This window comes from Squalius cephalus (genome assembly GCF_949319135.1).
Source record: "Squalius cephalus genome assembly, chromosome: 1".
Lineage (NCBI taxonomy): Eukaryota > Metazoa > Chordata > Actinopteri > Cypriniformes > Leuciscidae > Squalius > Squalius cephalus.
The window spans coordinates 15673322-15699395 of NC_137122.1; the positions used below are offsets into that span (position 1 = coordinate 15673322).

Genomic DNA, 26074 nt, shown 5'->3' on the forward strand with positions numbered 1-26074 from the left:
TGGACAAAAGCGAAACGAACTGCGCGAGCGAGCGAAAGTGCGCGAGAGAGACCGAGTGTGTCTGCGCACGAGAGAAACCGAGTGTACGCGAGAGAGACCGAGTGGGTCTGCGCGCGAGAGAGACCGAGGCTGAGTCCCAATTCGCCTACTTATACTACGACCTAAAAGTATGTACTTTTTTTGTGATGAAAAAGTACATACTTTTGAGTGTGTAGCAAAAAAGTATGCACGTTCTGGGACATACTTCGATGACATCATGCAACGTGAACTTGAACGTGGTTGCCTAGTTACGCACACCGCGACTGTTAACAAAACATTTAACATTTCATTCATTCTTATATCCAATATAATTTTACTTACTATTCCCATCTTTTTTCCACAATACATTTACAATGTGTTTACCAAATTGAGGAGTGAAGCAGGGCGTCGTCGTAGATCAACCAAACGCAGGTCGTTTGTGAGGCGGCTGGTTCTGACGTTCATGTGCAAATGTGTGTAACAAAAGCTAGCGCTACTTATTTTCTGAGTTAAATTATTTAAAGTTTATAGTGTAAATATTGTTTAACGTATTTTATACTTAATCTTATACTTATGTATAATAGCCTACTTAAAAATACCCCGATGAAAATGAACCATGCTTTTACTATAGTAAAAGTGTAGTAAACATGTTTCTTTGGTTGGACTGATAAAGTTAACATATGTACAGCCACAGTATTACTACAAATAAGTCAGACAGAAACATCAAAAGAAATACATAAAAAAAGACACTTGCATGACACTGTACTAGAGCCTTTTTATTTATTATTGTTTTGTAGCCTGCAATGAGGCGCTCGGTATCTTCATCGGACCCTACAAGATAAACACGGTACTTTTTTGGCACAACATAAACCCATTAGTATTACGAGACAATAAAATATAACTTTAATTAGGGTTAAACATTTGAATTCTTACACTTAAAAACTGAGGGCGCATCTCCGTTGCTGCATCCGACTGCCAGGTTTACATCACCATCATCACCGCAAAGCTCCTCCCTCCCGCACGCAATGGGTTGTGGGCAATATTAGCCGTTAGAGTGTGCATTGATCTGCACTTCGAATTCTAACCGGAAATAGTAGACCATCCGGGTATCTTTGGAATACTCATTTCAACATGCTACGATTTGGGACGTACTAATTCTAGTTTCGCATACTATTTAGGACGGATAGTATGCGAATTGGGACTCAGCACGAGTGTACGCGAGAGAGACCGAGTGGGTCTGCGCGCGAGAGAGAGTTTAGTAGGCTAATAGGGTATATGTCGAACGTCGCATTACGAAACCGGAAAACAGAACGCATCGCTTCCGGTTCAGGTCTTTTGTATGTGCTTCTTGCATTTTTTTACTGTTTTACTCAAGATAACTTAAAAGGAGCGAGCAAAGATGATCATAACCAATGTCCCTCGCATGTGAAGATCGATATTTATAAGTAAAAAAAAAAAAAAATCTTCACACTAACGTTTAGATATTTAAATAGAATAAAACGCCAATAACAAAGTGAGATAGGTAGGTTAGCTGATTACCTTAAAATTCCATAGATATCAGCGTCAGTTCATACGGCTGTTAACACTTTCTATGACAAGCGGATGCGATGAGACCAGGTTTCCGGTTTCGTCATGCGACGTTCGACATATACCCTATTGGCACAAAGTAATATAGAATTATTATATAACTTAGATTATAACATAAATTATAACATAAATTATTATTTAACTAATTATAGCCTATAATAAAGCCACAATTGCCAAAGTAAGAATGTTTTTATTCCTGATTTTTTTTGGAGTAAAACAGTGATTCCACTGTTACCCCTTTATCTGTGTGTAATGTTGTAGTAGCTCAAAGTTTTTTGCTGTTTAAACTGTAAACCATTCCTTTATTACTGTGATTACTGGTGAAAATAGCCAATGTGCTGAAATTTTTGAAGAGCATCAATTCATGGAAAAAATATAACTTGAAATATGGGGATAAAAGGTTTCTGCCCAATGCGACAATGAAGTACAGCTTGGCAGCACTGCATCTCCATCAATGAGAAAGTCTAGTTTGTTATGCAAAGGTTTTAAGGTTAACTGTTGTTTTATGAATTGCAACACTTGCTACAACCTGTCAAACCTAAGCCCATTTCCAATACTTTTTAACCTAAATTAATTTGTTAAAGACTACTTTTTTTTTTTTTTTTTACTAAAATTGACTAAAACTTGACTAAAACCTTTTTGCGTTTTCGTCGACTAAAACTTGACTAAAACTATCAAGTTTATAAGTGACTAAAATGTGACTATAACTAAAAAGCATTTTCGTCCAAAAGACTAAAACTAAGACTAAAACTAAAAGGGCTGCCAAAAACAACACTGCTTCACATTAACCATTATTCTCTCAAAAATACAAACATGTACATACATGTTTCTCACATATTATGGTAGCCCTGTTTGTGCTAAATAGAGTGTAATTACACCTTTGACATTAATATGTTTATAAGCAACTGAAAAAAGCACAAATGTCAGTGCATGTCAGAACATCTCAAGGATCCCCAAAAACACCTTAGACCCCAGAGGGTTAAACATTGTGGTTATCGCCAATACCAGTATATTGTCACACTCTAAATTAACATGATGTCAATATTTCATGCTTTGAATATCACGATTATCGTCAACACCGGTATATTGCGACACCCCTAAATTGAATCGTTTGTTCAAACGATTTGTTCATAATTACTGATTCATTTAGAAATTAAGCAAGTGGATAGGCTTGTTTGACTTCATGCAGCTCTGCGCAGATCGATCAGTGTCTGGCTTGGAGCAGGGCATGCCCGTTAGAAATGTTGTCCGACTTGAGACAGCGCCAACTCCACGTGGATGTGACGTATGCCATCAAGTACGCAAGAGTACTAGAACACTAGATACTAACAGTGCAACTGATCATCTTTTCTCCACTTTAACATCCTGCTTGGACAACTTCTGCCCCCTTTCCTTCAGGCCAGCCCACGCCACACCCGCTGCCCCCTGGTTATCTGATGATCTCCGTGAACATCATTCTTAACTCAGGGCTGCAGTGCAGAGAGGAAGTGGCGCAAATCAAAAGATCCTACTGACCTTGGTATTTATCAATTCCTCCTTTCTTCCTTCTCTGCTAATATCTCTACTGCAAAAATGACTTACTATCACAACAAAATAAACAATTCTTCAGACTCTCGCAAACTTTTCAAAACCTTCTCCTCTCTTCTCAACCCTCCTCCTCCTTTATCAACCGTAACATCTGACGATTTTGCCACATTCTTCATAAATAAAACCACCACCATCAGCGGCCAATTTACCAATCCACAAACGGACACACACATTTTACCAGCTAACACACACATTTTACCCTCCTTGCCTTTACGTTCAGAGGCAGAAGTCTCCAAACTCCTCCTTTCCAATCGCCCTACCACCTGTCCTCTTGATCCTATTCCCACTAACCTACTTCAAGCCATTTCATCCTCAGTTGTACCCGCACTCACATACATCATAAACACCTCTCTTCACACTGGTACCTTTCCCACAGCATTTAAGCAGGCTCGGGTAACCCCACTGCTTAAGAAACCCATTCTAAATCCAGCACATCTGGAAAGTTATAGACCAGTATCTCTTCTTCCATTTGTCGTGAAACACTTGAAAGAGTTGTTTTCAACCAGATCTCTTCCTTCCTTACACAGAACAACCTCTTGGACAGCAACCAGTCTGGTTGCAAAAGCGGACACTCAACTGAGACTGCCCTGCTCTCAGAAATTGAAGCTCTGAGACTGGCAAGAGTAGCTTCCAAATCCTCAGTTCCCATCCTGCTGGATCTGTCTGCTGCCTTTGACACAGTTAATCACCAGATCCTCCTGTCAATCCTAGAGATAAAGGGCATCTCGGGGGTCGCTGGTTCAAGTCTTACCTCTCAGGTAGGTCCTTTAGGGTATTGTGGAGGGTTGTGGTGTCTAAGACCCAACATCTAGCTACTGGAGTGCCTCAGGGCTCAGTGCTTGGACCACTTCTCTTCTCCATCTACACGAAATCACTAGGTTCTGTGATTCAGAAACATGGCTTTTCCTATCACTGCTATGCTGATGACACACAACTCTACCTCTCATTCCAGCCTGACGATCTGACGGTAGCTGATATAATCTCAGCCTGCCTGACAGACATTTCTAGTTGGATGAAGGACCACCACCTTCAAATTAACCTTGCGAAAACAGAGCTACTTGTGGTCCCGGCCAACCCAACACTTCCATCACAACTTCATTCAGCTAGGCTCGTCATCCATAACTCCATCAAGGTCAGCCAGGAACCTTGGAGTGGTAATTGTTGATCAATTGAACTTCACAGACCACATTGCTAGAACTGCCTGGTCATGTAGATTTGCCTTGTACAACATTAAGAGGATCAGGCCCTTCCTATCAGAACATGCTACTCAACTCCTTGTCCAAGCACTAGTTCTATCCAGACTGGACTATTGTAAAGCTTTCCTGGCTGGTCTTCCAGCTTGCACGGTCAAACCTCTGCAACTGATCCAGAATGCTGCAGCCAGAGTGGTCTTTAACAAGCCGAAGAGAGCACGTCACTCCTCTCCTCACAAAATTGCACTGGTTGCCAGTTGCCCCTCACATCAAATTCAAGTCACTGATGTTTGCCTACAGAACAACCAATGGCTCTGCTCCCTTTTACTTAAAACTCATTACTTCAGACTTATGTGCCATCCAGAAACTTGCGCTCTGCAAACGAACGACGTCTTGTGGTGCCATCTCAAAGAGGCACAAAATCTTTCTCTGACCTTTACCGTGACTGATCTAACTCAACCAGAGCTGCTGAGTCCATAGCCACTTTCAAGAAACGTCTGAAGACGCCTCTTTTTCGACAGCATTTGATCCAGTAATACTAACACTTTATCTTCATATATATATATAAAAAAAGTACAAGTTCTGTGTTAAATTAAACTGAGAAGGGTCATAGCACTTGCATATTGTTGTCGTACTGTTAGTTTAACTGCTTCTAGGGTTCTCATTTGTTAGTCGCTTTGGATAAAAGTGTTGTTTTTTTGTGTGTAAAATGTAAAGACCCTTTCAAACCAAAATTTAAATATCCCTCAGGCTAAAGGAAATGCACATTCTTGCGTGTACAGTAGAGGGCACAGCTCAAACAAACCTTTCAACTCTTCAGCCTTTTTGGATACCAGTGTTTTTTGCTAGTTTCAGCTCGACGCATTTATCATTTTCACGTCCTGCTCCACGTTATTTAAATAGCAAATGCATTTTCAACCATTTGCTCGCCCATGGGTGTGTTGATCTGAAAACGAGGTGTGTTCAGGCCCATTGTTGGCGTGTTTGAGGAAACTGAAATAGACTAAAGCCCTATTCGCACTGGATTAGTATTATCTGGGGACCTCGTGTGATTTAGAAAGGAAAAGTGACTTCGCATCACTGCCAGATTCAAACTGTGCTTTCATGCTTTGGCTGGCGCTGAGCCAGAGTCGGACGCGCTCAGCGCTGTCATTTATCACAACTACGCAGTGATTTCAACCTCATAATGTTTATTTTAAGTTTCAGATATTTAAATACACATAAGCACGAGTAAAACAATACATTTGGAGTTTGTAAAATACACACTGATGTCTGTGGAAGCAGCAATAACAATCTATTCAAATATAATTTGCCGACATGTGTTAACGTTATTCATATCAGACAAACATAGTGGAAGTAACTATAAAGTTTACTCTATTCTTCTCAGTTCACCGGCCACTTTCTTTCATTTATTTCGGGATAAAATGATGAATTCACATGCTGTAAATCCGACTGACAGGACAACATTGTGGTGCCCATCTCATGTTATAGATCAAGATTATTTATAAAGGTTTTTAAAACGACCAAACACACTCACTTACATGTATTTGAGAATCGGAATATCATATAGGCTAGTTGATGACATGGTAAGCAAGTTTGTGAATATTTTGAATAAAAAAGGAAAAGCGAAATAAAAGCGACACATCTGTCAAACAGTATTATTGTGGCTGCGGTGTATCGCGTAACGCGTCGCCATGGAAACATTAAAGGGAACGTTTCCCTTGAAAAAACTCACTCTGGAGGTGGGGGTGTCAGTTAGAATATTTTAAACTTACGCGTGAAAGAGTTAAAGAAAAGATCGAAAATAAATATTTGTGTGTGCTGTAAAGTGGTTAGAAAAAAATTAAATCGGAATCGGCTAAAATCGGTATCGACAGGTCAAACTCAATGAAAAATCGGAATCGGCCTAGCAAATTGAAAATCGGTGCATCTCTAGTAAAAAGGTCCGGAAAAATTACCTCAGGTAATACTAATCCTGTGCGAATAGACCCACTGTATATATGTACGTAAACATTCATTCATTTTGTTTAAAAGTAGTTTTCCACTGTGTTTCAAGTATGGAGATGCTTGAAAAAGCATTCTGTTGCATTCTAGATGCTGGGACGAGTCTGTGGCAAAACTCAAGTGTTTTCCACACACCATTCAGATAAAAAAAAAGGATCGAAAGCACTTGTTAGAGGCACGAAACATCTTTTACAATAGGTAAGTGCCATTGCATGATCCAATCTGAAGTCAATTAATACATTGTTCGACCGGACATAATCTACCCTTATAAAGATAATCCCGTCCGAATAGGGCTTTAGATCGTTAAAATAGGGTCATTAATGTCAGAATGGCTGTTTACGGAAAGGCGTGAAACATCATGAATAATGCTATGTGGATCCTCTCCAGTGTTTTCAGACATGATGACTGAATGGGCCCTATTTTAACGATCTGAAACGCAAGAATCAAAAGCGAAACACAAGTAACTTTGTTGGCGGATCTCAAATCTAAAATGGGTTGTCTGAAGTAGCTACATTACTCATAGGTGCGGTTTGGGTGTAACGTGAAATAAACCAACCAGAGCATCATCTCACATTCCCTTTAAGAGCAGGTGCGTTTGTTCCATGCCGGATTGCTATTATAATGATGAATTTGCCAGGCACACACAACTTACATGATAGTAAAGGTGATTTCGCAGTCTTCAGAATTTTGTTTCCCGGTTCTTGACGGACAACTCACTTTGTCAGATGTCTTTATATACCTATGTGTCTTGCCACTATTGATCAAACAGTTTTGATCCATCATTACTACAATTAGCCTGAATAATTTGGGTAAATATGCAAACTAGATTTATGCCTATTTTTTCACATCTTCATGGACACCACAATGATTTCCCTCATGTGGTAATATTTTTCCTTGTAATTATGAATGGTTTGCAAAAATTTGAACTGCTGCGTAAGTGCAGAGAAAAGCAAAGTGTATGCACATTGTGCACAAGCTACATTATGGCCATGCATGCACTCTTAAAATAGCATCTGAATAACACGCCACTGACTTTAGCATAGGTTTTTCCTGGACTGGGGCGGAATTGTTTTCTGAAACTGCAAAATAGCACCAGGGAATAGACGTCTATTAGAGGAAATAGACGGTTCGCTATTTTTTCATGTTTCTGTAAATTTTGCCGCAGTGAAAAACACTTACCACACACGGAACATGAATGCGGCTTCTCCTTTGTATGAACTTTCAAGTGTCTTTTCAGGCTTGATGATCCATGAAATGTTTTGCCACATTGATCACACATGAACGGCTTCTCTCCGGTATGAACTCTCACGTGAACATGAAGATGATGTTTGTGTGTGAAACTGTTTCCACAGATAACACACATATGTGGCTTTTCTCCAGTGTGGATTTTCATGTGTCTCTTAAGGCATTGTGATTGCCTGAAACTCTTCCCACACTGATCACATGTGAAAGTGTGAACTCTCATGTGACCATTAAGTTTATGTTTGCTTGTGAAACTCTTTCCATACTGAGTGCAGGTGAAAGATTTCTTGGCTCTTCCTTTCTTTAAAAATATATTTTTAGTCTTTGAGCGACTCAAAGTTTTTTTACCAGGTTTGACATGACGTTCATCCTCCACTTCACTCAATTCTTCACTCAGGTCTGAAATGAAAGAAAACTTTTTCATTTAATTTTCAGCAAAATAATTTGAAGAGAGAAATATGAAAGTGAGCCCTGATGTAACAGCAAAAAGTACTAGTAGACAACTGCTAAAAAAAAATCCTAATTCTGGTGTTTTCATAAATTAGTTGCATGAATGAAGTACATTGATCTTTCAATTATTATTTTCAAGGCATTATAGGCACAAACCACGTTTCTGAAGTGAGAACTATTAAATATATTTGATTAATGACAATTATCGAATGTAATATTAACATTTATACAATACTGCCTAGGGGTGTGCAATATTGACAAAAAAATTATATCTCGATATTTGTTAGGATTATTGATAACAATAATGGAACAATATTTTGCTGAGTCTGTTTTGTTTGGTACAGGCCTGTCATGGATAAATAAATATGAAAATAAATCCACCAGTAATTGGCGGCAAGTCCATGTCTTAATGAGTGATTAATTGAATCATTCATTCAAATGATTTGTTCATAATTACTGATTAATTTAGAAAGGAAGCAAGTGGATAGGCTTGTTCGACTTAATGCAGCTTTGCGCAGATCGATCAGTGTCTGGCTTGGAGCAGGGCATGCCTGTTAGAAATGTTGTCCGAATTGAGACTTGTAAGGTTTTTCTCCAGTGTGAATTCTCTGGTGTTGTTTTGAGGAAACTGACATAGACTGAGCCACTGACCAACAAAAACCTAGTCTTAAGTAAATGAAGCAGTATTTTTTGTTATTTCCAGACCTTTTGCTTTAGATAATGCGCTTAGATCGTTAAAATATTGCCGTTAATGTTAGAATGGCTGTATGCGGGGGGGCATGAAGCATCATGAATAATAATGTGATTCACACCTGACTCTTGCTTCTTCCCAGTGTGAACTCTCGTGTGATGCCTAATAGTTGGTTTGTGTCTGAAACTAGATCCGCTCTGATCACATGAGGGCAGCTTCTCTCCAGTGTGGATCCTCTCATGTGTTTTCAGACTTGATGACTGACTGAATCTCTTGTCACAGTGTGAACACTTGTAAGGTTTTTCTCCAGTGTGAATTCTCTGGTGTTGTTTTAAAAGGCTCGCTGTAAGGAAAGTCTTCTCACACTCAAAGCACATGTACTCTTTCAAACCAGTATGAGTTTTCTGATGTGCACGTAAATATGGCAGCAGTGAAAAACTCTTTCCACACACAGAACATGAATGCGGCTTCTCCTTCGTATGAACTGTCAGGTGTCTCTTCAGGGTTGATGATCCATGAAATTGTTTGCCGCATTGATCACATGTGAACGGCTTCTCTCTGGTGTGAACTCTCATGTGAACATGAAGATTACTTTTGCATCTGAAACGCCTTCCACACTGAACACACATATGTGGCTTTTCTCCAGTGTGGATTCTCATGTGACTCTTAAGGTTTGATGATTGTGTGAAACTCTTCCCACACTGATCACATGTGAAAGGCTTCTCTCCAGTATGAACTCTCATGTGATACTCAAGTTTATGTTTTGTTGTGATGCTCTTTCCACACTGAGTGCAGGTGAAAGATTTCTTGGCTCTTCCTTTCTTTAAAAGTGTATTTTTAGTCTTTGAGCGACTCAAAGGTTTTCCTCCAGGTTTGACATGATGTTCCTCCTCCACTTCACTCAGTTCTTCGCTCTCCTTCTCCATTTCACTCAGTTCTTCACTCTCCTCCTTCACTTCCATCAGGTCTGAAATCAAAGAAAAGGTTTAATTTCATTTTTAGCACAGACAAATAATTTGAAGAGGGAAATATGAAAGTGAGCCCTGATGTAATAGCAGAAAGTACTAGTAGACAACTGTTATAACATTATCATAATTCTGGTGTGTTTTCATAAATTAATTGCATGAATGAGGTACATTGATCTTTCAATTATTATTTTCAAGGCATTTCTGAAGTGAGAACTATTAAAAATGTATTAATGACATAAATATTTAATGTAATAACATTTATACAATACTGCCTAGGAGCAATATTGACAAAAAAAATATTATATCTCGATATTTGTTAGGGTTTTTTCGATAACAATAATGATACAATATTTATCGAGTCTGTTTTGCTTGGTACAGACCTGTCATGGTTAAATAAATATGAAAATAAAACCACCAGTAATTGGCGGCAAGTCCATGTCTTAATGAGTGATTAATTGAATCATTCATTCAAACAATTTGTTCATAATGACGGATTAATTTAGAAATGAAGCTAGTGGATAGGCTTGTTCGACTTAATGCAGCTTTGCGCAGATCGATCTGTGTCTGGCTTGGAGCAGGGCATGCTGGTTAGAAATGTTGACCGACTTGAGACAGCGCCGACTCCACGTGACTGTGACGTATGCCATCAAAGTACACGAGAGCGATTAAAGAGCAGCCAGAGGACTCAGCCAGTGCAGTTTCTTATGACGACACTGCTGGTCCACTATTGGCCGGATTCACCGCATGACAACGATCATGTGTTTATTCTCACACCTTCAGCTAAACTAATTCCGAGTTCACACTGCACAACTTTAAAGGGATAGTTCACCCAAAAATGAAAATGCTGTCATCATTTAATCACCCTCATGTTATTCCAAACCTGTATGACTTTCTTTCTTCTGCTGAACGGAAAATAAGATATTTTAAAGAAGGTTTGTAATTAAACAGTTGCTGGTCCCCATTGACTTCCATAGTATTTTTTTTCCCTACTATGGAAGTCAACGGGGTCCATCAGTCGTTTGGTTACCGACTTTCTTCAAAATATCATCTTTTGTGTTCAGCAGAAGAAAGAAATTCATACAGGTTTGGAATAACATGAGGGCAAGTAAATAAGGACAGCTTTTTCATTTTTGTGTGAACTATCCCTTTAAGCCAGATTTTGTTTCGCCGACAGGTTTTGCGAAATCACCAACAAATGCCATTGTCGTTGGCAAATGGGTGCACGTTCACGACAGTGACAATAATCACAGCTTTCGACTTTCCCCCATTCATTTCAAATACCCCACACTAAACTCACCGCATGAGTTCGGTGATGCCGCATTAGGCATCAACCCAAGTTTCAGACTTGTTAAATGACGGAATCTCGTCACAGCATGAACACTTGTAAGGTTTTTCTCCAGTGTGAATTCTCTGATGCTATTTTGAGGAAACTGACATAGACTGAGCCATTGACCAACCAAAACCTAGTCTTAAGTAAATTAAGCAGTATTTTTTGTTATTTAAAGACCTTTTTCTTTAGATTATGTGCTTAGACTGTTAAAATATTGCCGTTAATGTTAGAATGGCTGTATGCGGGGAGGCGTGAAACATCATGAATAATGCTGTGATTCACACCTGACTCCCGCCTCTTCCCAGTGTGAACTCTCGTGTGATGCCTAAGAGTTGGTTTGTGTCTGAAACTAGATCCGCTCTTGTCACATGAGGGCAGCTTCTCTCTAGTGTGGATCCTCTCATGTGTTTTCAGACTTGATGACTGACTGAATCTCTTGTCACAGTGTGAACACTTGTAAGGTTTTTCTCCAGTGTGGATCCTCTCATGTGATTTCAGACCTGATAAATCATTGAATCTCTTGTCACAGTGTGAACACTTGTAAGGTTTTTCTCCAGTGTGAATTCTCTGGTGTTGTTTTAAAAGGCTCGCTGTAGTAAAAGTATTCTCACACTCAAAGCACATGTGTTCTCTCACACCAGTGTGTATTTTCTGATGTGCGTGTAAATATGTCAGCAGTGAAAAACTCTTTCCACACACAGAACATGAATGTGGCTTCTCCTTCGTATGAACTGTCAGGTGTCTCTTCAGGGTTGATGATCCATGAAAGTGTTTGCCGCAATGATCACACGTGAACGGCTTCTCTCCAGTGTGAACTCTCATGTGAACATGAAGATTACTTTTCCATCTGAAACGGTTTCCACACTGAACACACATATGTGGCTTTTCTCCAGTGTGGATTCTCATGTGACTCTTAAGGTTTGATGATTGTGTGAAACTCGTCCCACACTGATCACATGTGAACGGCTTCTCTCTGGTGTGAACTCTCATGTGATACTCAAGTTTATGTTTTGTTGTGAAACTCTTTCCACACTGAGTGCAGGTGAAAGATTTCTTGGCTCTTCCTTTCTTTAAAAGTGTATTTTTAGTCTTTGAGCGACTCAAAGGTTTTCCTCCAGGTTTGACATGATGTTCCTCCTTCACTTCACTCAGTTCTTCGCTCTCCTCCTCCACTTCACTCAGTTCTTCACTCTCCTCCTTCACTTCCATCAGGTCTGAAATCAAAGAAAAGGTTTAATTTCATTTTTAGCACAGACAAATAATTTGAAGAGGGAAATATGAAAGTGAGCCCTGATGTAATAGCAGAAAGTACTAGTAGACAACTGTTATAACATTATCATAATTCTGGTGTGTTTTCATAAATTAATTGCATGAATGAGGTACATTGATCTTTCAATTGTTATTTTCAAGGCATTTCTAAAGTGAGAACTATTAAAAATGTATTAATGACATAAATATTTAATGTAATAACATTTATACAATACTGCCTAGGAGCAATATTGACAAAAAAAATATTACATCTCGATATTTGTTAGGTTTTTTTTCGATAACAATAATGATACAATATTTATCGAGTCTGTTTTGTTCGGTACAGGCCTGTCATGGTTAAATAAATATGAAAATAAAACCACCAGTAATTGGCGGCAAGTCCATGTCTTAATGAGTGATTAATTGAATCATTCATTCAAACAATTTGTTCATAATGACGGATTCATTTAGAAATGAAGCTAGTGGATAGGCTTGTTCGACTTAATGCAGCTCTGCGCAGATCGATCGGTGTCTGGCTTGGAGCAGGGCATGCTGGTTAGAAATGTTGTCCGACTTGAGACAGCGCCGACTCCATGTGACTGTGACGTATGCCATCAAAGTACGCTAGAGTCTAGGGGTGTAACGGTACACAAAAATCACGGTTCGGTACGTACCTCGGTTTTAAAGTCACGGTTCGGTTTATTTTCGGTACAGTAAGGGAAAGAAATGCAAACATTAAACTGCAGGTTGTTTATTACTATAAACTTTTTTTAACAATTTGTTTACACTTTTTTAAACACTTTTTAATAAAATATAATAAAATAGATATAAAATTAAAAAAAAGAATAAGAAATAAAATAATGCTGCAAAGTTCTCCACTAAATAAAATACTCTCAGTCTCAAACCAATATCACATAATAAAATATAATGAAAAATATAAATAACTATGATTACAGTGCAGCATTACCAATCCCAGCTTGTAGGCCTGCTCATATTTAAAAATTAAGGCTGGGAATCGATAAAAAAAAAGAACCAATTTGCTGTAATTAATTGCAATTCCTCCAAGCTTGTAATCATCAATAATTAAACTTATAATCACCTAATTAAATGAAACATGGGGAAAAAAGGAACAGAAAATAGCCCTATATTAAAATAATATTAAGCATAAATATATCAATGTATTATTATTTTTCAATAATCAATCAACATAATCAATTTAAGATTTTTTTTTCCACTTTTTTAATAATTATCAAAATAAAATATAGTCCAAAGCTATAGTAGCCTACGAAGCTATTATTACCAGAGCATGTGATCAGAGCAGGTCATTTTACCATTGTTGCCAGCATGACTATACCAGCTCAGCAAACAGAAGTGTACTACTGAGAAATTTCACCTTATTTGAGCGGACTTTGCTTTTCCAGTGCGTGATCGGTACATGATTGGAGTGTTTGGGCCGTTAAGGACAGAGCAGAACGCGCAGCGCAAACACGGACTCGAACATTGAGCAGAGAGCGCAGCGGGCTGCGCGCGCGCGGAACGGAGAGTGCGGCGGCGCACACGGAGCGGAAAAGCTTTTTTTCGCCCTGCAGTTGATTTCATTGGTTTAGGTTACAGTGACGACGGATAAAACTTTAGAATCAGCTGCAGGGCGGGATTTGCGCTGAACGCGGAGACTTCCGCCACTTAATATGTTCGTGTGGAAACACGAAAATGTACCTATGTTCCGCACACAAAATATTGCATTCAGTCATTCGGTACACACGTGCACCGAACCGAAAGCCCTGTACCGAAACGGTTCGGTACGAATACACGTACCGTTACACCCCTACTAGAGTCACAAAGTAAGGTTCTGTCACATGCAGTCTCCTCCACACAGCACACAGATCTCAAGCTCCTCCTCTCAGCTAGCCTAGCGCAGACTGCACATCCATACACAACTAGTGGTCGACCGATATATCGCCGAGGCCGATATATCGGCCGATATTTGGAATTTTTTAGATATCGGCATCGGCCGATAAATCTTTCCGTTTGGCCGATATATTTCAAAACAGTTTGTGACTGTGCATTCGCGTTTTTTTCCACTGACGCGAACAGAGCGAGCGTGAATGAACTGAATACACTCGCTCCGCCCAGCACCGTAAGACAAGCCACTCAGAAGTGAAGCAGACATCTGACAGACACAGTAAATGACCATTCGCATTCGCTTTCGAACCTGACGCTACATTGTGTTACACACAAAAACACTCCGGCGTGCAGCAGAGTCTATTCAAACAGTACCGTGATATGTCAGATCCGCAGCCCATCGGTAGCTCCAGTGGGGGTCACAGATGTGATATAAACGAATTCAAACAAAACTGAAAACATTTTACCTCACAAACAGTCAAAAATCCTGTAACTGGCTGTCCCTCAGATACGCGCGTTGTTCTCGGGTTACATTTAAACTAGACGCTGTTTTCCAACGGACTCGCGTGCACGGAAAAGCTGGGTCGCGTCACTCGCGTGCATTACAGATCAGTTGGTAGCGTGAGGTGGATGAGAGGAGAACACTATGTAATAATATTACATTTGAAAATAAATCCTTGAAAATGTTATTCACTATCTATTTATATTCTATTTATCTATTTTATTTATTTATCCATGATTGGCGTAATATCGTGTGTAGTATACATTTTCATATGTTCATGTATGTCATGCAAATACATGTGATGGCTTGCAACGTTTTAAAGAAACAAACAAGCAAAACTAAACACATACATCATTATTTAAATATACTTTAAGTAAAACAACCTGTTTAAAGTAAATAGTGTAAATAAACTATGTGAGATTTATATTTTGTATTCTACATAAAATGTATGTAATTTCACATACTATTTTGTCATTAATTTATGAATATTGTTTAGATTGGTTCATTAATGATAAATGTTATTTGTAACCTGCAGTAAGCAGCAGTAATTATTTATGTGACTGAAAAAATGACTGTAAATATTAAAGCTGACAAGAAGCTGCACTAAAACTTTATTTATTGAAGTGTTAACTTACCTTTTTGTTTACATAAAGAATTTTGCATAAATAATATGTACAATAAATGTTCATTTAGTTTCACCAATATTCTGTGATGTCTTTCATTTACTGTATTCACATGTATTGTATCGGCCTCATATCGGCCAATCGGCCAGATTGCTTTCTCAATATCGGCATTGGCATCGGCCATTAAAAATCCCATAACGGTCGACCACTATACACAACTGATAAAACTTTTAGAATTATCAGCAAAAATACTTTTAAATAAAAATGTCAAAATGAATTAAATTATAAAATGCTCAATGTAATTGACAACATGAATTTCTTTTACATGCCTACAACCAATGTAAACACTATGCCAGATGAATAATAATGAACATTACACACATACCTGTACAAATCAACAAAAAAATACATAAGGCTCTGTTACATGCAGTCTCCTCCACACAGCACACACAGATCTCAAGCTCCGGTTAGCAGATAAACATACAGAAAACCCTGTAGACTAGCAGGTGGAAACATCTACTTTAAAGCTGGCAAAAAAAGTCTGTTTACAAGGTTTATATTCAATTGACACATTAACTGCATGTTCACAACATGCATAAAACAAGGTTTACATCGTCCAAAAACCGAAATAAATGTTTAAAACTGACGTGAAAAATAATACATTACCTCCTCTCAGCTGGCCTAGCGCAGACTGAGAGAAGCGCATGAATGACGACACAAGGCCTGCGACCTCTTAAAGTGACAGTACAGGTATTAACACCATGGTCTGAATACAACATTCAGGCATAAATATTGGCAATAAAACACATCTTAAACCTAGAAAACAATGTTAATCAGAATTTGGTGACATTTCAACCGTAAAAGTAAAGATATAATTTCAACCCGGTTACACATCCAGTTTATTAACAACACCATGCACAAGCGTGAATCCCGCAAAAACCACCTTTGATCTTGGAGATCCACACCACTGTGCGAAGAGAGATCTGTTCGGCTTGCCTGTGCTTTTTTCACTCCTCTCCTCTCACTGCAGCCTCTCGCATATATTTCAAGCTAGGCAAGACGCATCTCAAACAAGCCTATTCAGTAACAGTTCTCACTCCAAACACACAGTTTCTACTTTCTACTTCTCCACATATGCTTGTTTTGAAAAAAAATTATACTAAAATTCAGTAATTTTTGGAAGATATCACTGAACATTTATATAACCATAGCCACAGTCAGTTTCTCTTTTTTTCATCTCTATTTTTGGTGTTTATTTTAAATTAGACAAATTTGATATTATTTTAATCCACATTAATCCTATGTTATTTAACAGTTGATATGGTTCCCCCAATTTTGGATTAAATTCAATGTGCCTCCATTAGAACTATGATATTCTATTCTATACTTTTATGAATTTTAAGCCCCGTTTCCACGTACATGGCTATTTTGAAAAACTGAGACATTTTCCTTTGTTTGTGCCCTTCGTTTACACGCAAACGGAGAATTTGCCTCTGAAAACGCTCTTTAACAGACATCTTGGAGATGTTATGCTATCTGTGATATTACTTGCAATAAAGTAATTCGATCGTTACCATATTTGAGTTTTGTATACACAGAAACTGACAATGGCCATAAAACTTTAAAAAAGAGCAGCAGCATTATTAAACTGTCCAGTTTCAAACTTGATTAATATTTAGGCTATCTGTTAGTATATATATTTAATTATATTTATCTATTTATCATTTATGTATAGATTTGAACTTTCCCCATGCTCATTACTCATTACAGGGACAATATAAACTGTTTATAATTACCTGCTCTATATATTTAAATTTTAACAATATAATCTGCAAAAAATGAATGTCAACAAAGAAATATAAAGATAATTAAAGCTGCAAGCAGCGATGAAAAGGGCCCTCGCACCCCTGCCACCGCCACCCGGCGCCTTTAGGAAATGCCTTAAGATTACACTCACCAAATTTGAAGAGGATCAGATCAAAACTGTAGGAGGAGTACGTTAAAGTACAACATCAGGAAATTACGAAAAATGTCCAAAATCTAGGAGGAAGTTCAAAATAGATCACTTCCTGTTGTGTTTAGGGCTATGCTCCAAGAGACTTTTCTGTAGGTATTGGGTCAATACATGCATGTACCAAATTTCATACCTGTACGTGAAACCAGGAGCCGGGGCAAAATGTGGGGGCAATAATTTACCGAATTTGCCCCCCCCAATTCTGAAAACCATATCACACGTAAATTTTCACCACTTCTGAGGCGTGTGCAAAGTTTCATGATTTTTCGAGCATGTTTTGTATTTGCCACACTTCCTGCTACCAGCAGGTGGCGCTATTGCTATAACCAAATATGAGCATGGTCATGTGTTCAGGACAGGACTCTTATTAAACATGTGAAGTTTGGGACAGATTGGAAATTGTATGGCTGAGTTACTGCAGGCTGTCTGTGGTTGCCTAGCAACATCGGAACTGCATTCAACATTAATATTGAACTTATCTGATCATGCATATATCACCAGAAGGCCGAAATTGGGTGAACGTTTGTCAGGCTGCCGAGGGCACACCCTTCGACGAAAACTCTAGATCTTCGCAATTTAACGTCACAAAGGCCTTAAGATTACACTCACCAAATTTGAAGAGGATCAGATCAAATCTGTAGGAGGAGTTCGTTAAAGTACAACATCAGGAAATTACGAAAAATGTTCGTAAGTTCAAAATAGCTCACTTCCTGTTGTGTTTAGGGCTATGCTCCAAGAGACTTTTCTGTAGGTATTGGGTCATTACATGTATGTACCAAATTTCATACCTGTACGTGAAACCAGGAGCCGGGGCAAAATGTGGGGGCAATAATTTACCGAATTTGCCCCCCCCAATTCTGAAAACCATATCACACGTAAATTTTCACCACTTCTGAAGCGTGTGCAAAGTTTCATGAGTTTTCGAGCATGTTTAGGCCCTCTAAAAAGCGATTCACTTTGGAGAAGAAGAAGAAGAAGAAGAATTAAAGCTGCAAGCAGCGATGAAAGGGCCCTCGCACCCCTGCCACCGCCACCCGGCGCCTTTAGGAAATGCCTTAAGATTACACTCACCAAATTTGAAGAGGATCAGATCAAAACTGTAGGAGGAGTTTGTTAAAGTACAACATCAGGAAATGGCAAAAACTGCCCAAAATCTGAGAGGAAGTTCAAAATAGCTGACTTCCTGTTGTGTTTAGGGCTACGCGCCAAGAGACTTTTTTGTAGGTATTGGGTCTTTACATGTATGTACTAAATTTCATACCTGTACGTGAAACCAGGAGACGGGGCAAAATATAGGGGCAATAAGTAAGCCATTTTGCCCCACCCAATTTTGAAAACCACATCACACGTAAATTTTCACCACATCTGAAGCATGTGCAAAGTTTCATGATTTTTCGAGCACGTTTTGTATTTGCCACACTTCCTGCTACCAGCAGGTGGCGGTATTGCTATAACCATAATGAGCATGGTCATGTGTTCAGGACAGGACTCTTATCAAACATGTGAAGTTTGGGGCAGATTGAAAAATGTATGGCTGAGTTACTGCAGGCTGTCTGTGGTTGCCTAGCAACATCGGAACTGCAAGCAATATTAATATTGAACTTATCTGATCATGCATATATCACCAAAAGGCCGAAATTGGGTGAACGTTTGTCAGGCCGCCGAGGGCACACTCTTCGACGAAAACTCAAGATCTTCGCAATTTAACGTCGCAAAGGCCTTCAGATTACACTCACCAAATTTGAAGAGGATCAGATCAAAACTGTAGGAGGAGTTCGTTAAAGTACAACATCAGGAAATTACGAAAAATGCCCAAAATCTAGGAGGAAGTTCAAAATAGCTCACTTCCTGTTGTGTTTAGGGCTATGCTCCAAGAGACTTTTTTGTAGGTATTGGGTCATTACATGTATGTACCAAATTTCATACCTGTAAGTGAAACCAGGAGCCGGGGCAAAATGTGGGGGCAATAATTTACCGAATTTGCCCCACCCAATTTTGAAAACCATATCACACGTAAATTTTCACCACTTCTGAAGCGTGTGCAAAGTTTCATGAGTTTTCGAGCATGTTTAGGCCCTCTAAAAAGCGATTCACTTTGGAGAAGAATAATAATAATAATAATTAAAGCTGCAAGCAGCGATGAAAAGGGCCCTCGCACCCCTGCCACCGCCACCCGGCACCTTTAGGAAAGGCCTTAAGATTACACTCACCAAATTTGAAGAGGATCAGATCAAAACTGTAGGAGGAGTTTGTTAAAGTACAACATCAGGAAATGGCAAAAACTGCCCAAAATCTGACAGGAAGTTCAAAATAACTGACTTCCTGTTGTGTTTAGGGCTATGCTCCAAGAGACTTTTTTGTAGGTATTGGGTCTTTACATGTGTGTACCAAATTTCATACCTGTACGTGAAACGTCGAGCCGGGGCAAAATGTAGGGGCAATAAGTAAGCCATTTTGCCCCACCCAATTTTTAAAACCACATCACACGTAAATTGTCACCACTTCTGAAGCGTGTGCAAAGTTTCATGATTTTTCGAGCACGTTTTGTATTTGCCACACTTCCTGCTACCAGCAGGTGGTGCTATTGCTATAATCATAATGAGCATTGGCATGTGTTCAGGACAGGAGTCTTATCAAACATGTGAAGTTTGTGGCAGATTGAAAATTGTATGCCTGAGTTACTGCAGGCTGTCTGTGGTTGCCTAGCAACATCAGAACTGCAAGCAACATTAATATTGAACTTATCTGATCATGCATATATCACCAAAAGGCCGAAATTGGGTGAACTAGTGCAAAAAATGCCCGTGCAAAATCAGTTTTTGTGTGTGTTTTTAGTAATTGTTGGTTTGGTGTGTGCTCATTGTTACAATTACACAGCAAAAGTTCAGTGACATTTTTATTTGTGCATGGTAAAAAGCACACAGTGAACTCCGAGAAAACGCTATGCTTGAGCAAACAGTTTGTGAATAGGCAACTACAAATGATGCCCGTGAAAGAGACTGTGAACGCATTGAATAGGATATGTTTAGTTGGTGAATAGCATAGGCTATTATTACACAGTAGCGACAACGTTAAGCGCACCAGAATGAAATATAATATTCAGAAGTAAACACTAACAGCATAGCTGACATACAGATTCAGTTTACATCCACAAATGAATAAGCACCTCGATTCAGGGAGCAGTGCAAAGTGCCCGTGCAAAATCAGTTTTTGTGAGCTGATCGCCGTCAAAAAAGTTCAGGAGATATTTCTTGCGATGGCAATATGATCAAAAATAACTTTATATTGATTCAATGGATTAATAGCATTTTGAAAAAAAAAAAAAAAGTCATGAATTTATTGCATTTTTGGGAAAAAATAATCCGTTTTTATAATAAATCTTAAAAAATTCAAATCCAGATTTTGATTTTCAATGTTGTTATAACCTAAAGATTCTATGTGAAAGTTTGAAACAGAAAATAGTGGTTTTCACACATTTAGTGGTTATCTCACATTCGAGAGATATGCGAATAACACACAGACAGACAGACGGACGTTTCTGTAATTTATAGATAGATGGATTTATCACGTTCGGGAACCAAACTATAATATTCAGAAGTAAACAGTGTAGCTGACTGAGTGTTTATGTCAGAATGTTTATTTTTAAACCACAGCCTTCTTGGGGCTTCTTTGACCGATACAACTCTCTAATGTCAGAATGTTTATTTTTAAACCACAACCTTCTAAAAATGATATATTTAACGATATCTTTTGCATTTCTCATCCAAACAATGTCAAACTTGGCACTGCACTTACTCGTGCCCGTGGCGAGACACCTGTCGAGTTTGAAATCAATCGGACTAACGGTTCGAGAGATATGCGAGGAACAGACACACACACACACAGACAGACAGACAGACAGACGTTCCTGTAATTTATAGATAGATGTTTGTCAGGCCGCCGAGGGCACACCCTTCGACGAAAACTCTAGATCTTCGCAATTTAACGTCACAAAGGCCTTAAGATTACACTCACCAAATTTGAAGAGTATCGGATCAAATCTGTAGGAGGAGTTCGTTAAAGTACAACATCAGGAAATTACGAAAAATGCCCAAAATCCAGGAGGAAGTTCAAAATAGCTCACTTCCTGTTGTGTTTAGGGCTATGCTCCAAGAGACTTTTCTGTAGGTATTGGGTCATTACATGTATGTACCAAATTTCATACCTGTACGTGAAACCAGGAGCCGGGGCAAAATGTGGGGGCAATAATTTACCGAATTTGCCCCCCCCAATTCTGAAAACCATATCACACGTAAATTTTCACCACTTCTGAAGCGTGTGCAAAGTTTCATGAGTTTTCGAGCATGTTTAGGCCCTCTAAAAAGCGATTCACTTTGGAGAAGAAGAATAATAATAAACGGAGCAAAAACAATAGGGTCCTCTCACCATCGGTGCTCGGGCCCTAATTAAAGCTGCAAGCAGCGATGAAAAGGGCCCTCGCACCCCTGCCACCGCCACCCGGCACCTTTAGGAAAGGCCTTAAGATTACACTCACCAAATTTGAAGAGGATCAGATCAAAACTGTAGGAGGAGTTTGTTAAAGTACAACATCAGGAAATGGCAAAAACTGCCCAAAATCTGACAGGAAGTTCAAAATAACTGACTTCCTGTTGTGTTTAGGGCTATGCTCCAAGAGACTTTTTTGTAGGTATTGGGTCTTTACATGTGTGTACCAAATTTCATACCTGTACGTGAAACGTCGAGCCGGGGCAAAATGTAGGGGCAATAAGTAAGCCATTTTGCCCCACCCAATTTTTAAAACCACATCACACGTAAATTGTCACCACTTCTGAAGCGTGTGCAAAGTTTCATGATTTTTCGAGCACGTTTTGTATTTGCCACACTTCCTGCTACCAGCAGGTGGTGCTATTGCTATAATCATAATGAGCATTGGCATGTGTTCAGGACAGGAGTCTTATCAAACATGTGAAGTTTGTGGCAGATTGAAAATTGTATGCCTGAGTTACTGCAGGCTGTCTGTGGTTGCCTAGCAACATCAGAACTGCAAGCAACATTAATATTGAACTTATCTGATCATGCATATATCACCAAAAGGCCGAAATTGGGTGAACTAGTGCAAAAAATGCCCGTGCAAAATCAGTTTTTGTGTGTGTTTTTAGTAATTGTTGGTTTGGTGTGTGCTCATTGTTACAATTACACAGCAAAAGTTCAGTGACATTTTTATTTGTGCATGGTAAAAAGCACACAGTGAACTCCGAGAAAACGCTATGCTTGAGCAAACAGTTTGTGAATAGGCAACTACAAATGATGCCCGTGAAAGAGACTGTGAACGCATTGAATAGGATATGTTTAGTTGGTGAATAGCATAGGCTATTATTACACAGTAGCGACAACGTTAAGCGCACCAGAATGAAATATAATATTCAGAAGTAAACACTAACAGCATAGCTGACATACAGATTCAGTTTACATCCACAAATGAATAAGCACCTCGATTCAGGGAGCAGTGCAAAGTGCCCGTGCAAAATCAGTTTTTGTGAGCTGATCGCCGTCAAAAAAGTTCAGGAGATATTTCTTGCGATGGCAATATGATCAAAAATAACTTTATATTGATTCAATGGATTAATAGCATTTTGAAAAAAAAAAAAAAAGTCATGAATTTATTGCATTTTTGGGAAAAAATAATCCGTTTTTATAATAAATCTTAAAAAATTCAAATCCAGATTTTGATTTTCAATGTTGTTATAACCTAAAGATTCTATGTGAAAGTTTGAAACAGAAAATAGTGGTTTTCACACATTTAGTGGTTATCTCACATTCGAGAGATATGCGAATAACACACAGACAGACAGACGGACGTTTCTGTAATTTATAGATAGATGGATTTATCACGTTCGGGAACCAAACTATAATATTCAGAAGTAAACAGTGTAGCTGACTGAGTGTTTATGTCAGAATGTTTATTTTTAAACCACAGCCTTCTTGGGGCTTCTTTGACCGATACAACTCTCTAATGTCAGAATGTTTATTTTTAAACCACAACCTTCTAAAAATGATATATTTAACGATATCTTTTGCATTTCTCATCCAAACAATGTCAAACTTGGCACTGCACTTACTCGTGCCCGTGGCGAGACACCTGTCGAGTTTGAAATCAATCGGACTAACGGTTCGAGAGATATGCGAGGAACAGACACACACACACACAGACAGACAGACAGACAGACGTTCCTGTAATTTATAGATAGATGTTTGTCAGGCCGCCGAGGGCACACCCTTCGACGAAAACTCTAGATCTTCGCAATTTAACGTCACAAAGGCCTTAAGATTACACTCACCAAATTTGAAGAGTATCGGATCAAATCTGTAGGAGGAGTTCGTTAAAGTACAACATCAGGAAATTACGAAAAATGCCCAAAATCCAGGAGGAAGTTCAAAATAGCTCACTTCCTGTTGTGTTTAGGGCTATGCTCCAAGAGACTTTTCTGTAGGTATTGGGTCATTACATGTATGTACCAAATTTCATACCTGTACGTGAAACCAGGAGCCGGGGCAAAATGTGGGGGCAATAATTTACCGAATTTGCCCCCCCCAATTCTGAAAACCATATCACACGTAAATTTTCACCACTTCTGAAGCGTGTGCAAAGTTTCATGAGTTTTCGAGCATGTTTAGGCCCTCTAAAAAGCGATTCACTTTGGAGAAGAAGAATAATAATAAACGGAGCAAAAACAATAGGGTCCTCTCACCATCGGTGCTCGGGCCCTAATAAACGGAGCAAAAACAATAGGGTCCTCTCACCATCGGTGCTCGGGCCCTAATAAACGGAGCAAAAACAATAGGGTCCTCTCACCATCGGTGCTCGGGCCCTAAAAATGAAAATGGCAACAGCAAAGCCCTGAGATCAATTCCCATCAATTCCCCTCACAGATCTCAAACTTTGACTTTTGACATTAGGCTTGTTTGAGATGAGCAAAATCTGCGCAGAACCAATCCCCGGTGACCACCGCATGCCGTTTATAAATGTGTCGAGTGCGGTCCGCCTTGCTCTGATGTCATGCTGACAAATGTCTAAAAACTCTGGCGACGGCGAGGCGGTCGTGTCAGATTCTGTAGTTTCTCTCCACTGACTTCGCTGATCAAAAGCATGATGGGAGACGACTTGCTGACGACACAGCTCAATGCTCATTTAAACGACCGTGATGTATTGTTCTCTTTTAAAATGTTTGATTTTTAACTCTAATATCATGTTTTTATGTGTATAAATTATGAACAAATATTCCAAAACTTTCTGACAGTGCGATATGGGTAATTTGATGTCATTTAAAAAAATAAATAAATAAAGAAACATATGTTTGTATTAAAGTAAAAATGACTGATAAACATGTATTTGGAATGGAATTAGATAACAAGTACTTTGGGTGTCTTGTTCATTATATTTGTTTTCATATATAAGTAACAGAATTTAAATTACATCCAGTTTGTTAACAACACCGTGCACAAGCGTGAATCCCGCGATATCCGACTTTGATCTCGTTAGGAGATCACTAACAGTTCTCACTCCAAACACACAGTTCTACTTCTCCACATATGCTTGTTTTCCAGCCATTATTCCTAAACCTATATTTTTGGATTTTTATAAGGCTTTGAGGTTTGCTGTGCACTGAAATTATGCATGTTAGGTGATCACATGAACTGATTTAAAGGAACTGTATGTAAGAAATGTATTTCATTTAATCATAAAATGACCCTGATATGTCACTAGACATTAAGAAATCATGTTCATTTCAAATACTTATATCACTGACAACAGTAGTCCGGCCAGGATATTGTCATTTAAAAGTGAAGTTGCGGTCCTCAACTGATGTTGATGTTGTCATGTTGTGTTTTGGCCTGATGCCCCACCCTCCACCTATCTACCAATCACGAAGTCAGTAGTGTTTCGGCATCCGGGTTGCCAGCTCTGCTCTAGTTACCACAGCTGCAGCTACAAACGTGTCGGATAAAAAATGTCTAACGTTACGAAACCTAAAAGACCTCGTTATGAATCCAAAATACGCAAAACATCTCTCATGAAGCATAAACATAATTAACAGAAAAAAAAAACTTACTGTGAAGGACTCGTCACTTGCCATTGGAAGCTCCATGTAGCAACCTATGTTCCTGCTGGATGCTGCAGCCTCAAGTCAGGGGGGAGGGGATACACATTTGAAAGTGATTGCAGTACCAGTTTTGGCCACAATCTTACATACGGTTCCTTTAAAGCAGGGTTCACCAATCTCGGTCCTGGAGGGCCGCTGTCCTGCAGAGTTTAGCTCCAACCAGCTCCAACACACCTGTTTGAAAGTTTCTAGTATGCCTAATGAGACCTTGATTAGCTGGTTCAGGTGTGTTTAATTGGGGTTGGAGATAAACTCTGCAGGACAGCGGCCCTCCAGGACCGAGATTGGTGAACCCTGCTTTAAAGTATGTATTTAACAACCTTTGAAACCACGTGTTGAATATATTATAATGCTTGACTCGTTGATGTATTATTCTTCTCTAATCTAACTTATTGCTGATTATCATTCATTTCAAATACATGGTCAGTTGAAATGTACCTGTCACTTGCTGTCCCCTCTGGGTTTTAATACTATGATGGTACAAAAATGAAATTGTTACATTTGCATCTGACTAATTTTGGGTACTAGAGTTTTTCCTTAGTTATTGAGCCCA

At 39.0% G+C, this 26074-nt stretch overlaps 2 protein-coding genes across 3 annotated transcripts in view; both read right to left on the reverse strand.

Annotated features, from left to right (window-relative positions):
* The window catches only part of LOC307162295 (uncharacterized protein), a 236559-nt gene that overhangs the window by 200293 nt on the left and 10192 nt on the right, over window positions 1–26074 (reverse strand). The gene's annotated exons all lie outside the window — the stretch shown is intronic.
* LOC307171109 (uncharacterized protein) overlaps window positions 1–26074 on the reverse strand; it is a gene marked incomplete at its 5' end in the record, with an annotated part of 137346 nt that overhangs the window by 7755 nt on the left and 103517 nt on the right. The window contains 3 exons of the mRNA XM_079892520.1: window positions 7569–8030; window positions 8894–9739; window positions 11355–12284. Of these exons, the coding sequence (XP_079748646.1) occupies window positions 7569–8030; window positions 8894–9739; window positions 11355–12284 (2238 nt within the window). The remainder of the gene's footprint in view (window positions 1–7568; window positions 8031–8893; window positions 9740–11354; window positions 12285–26074) is intronic.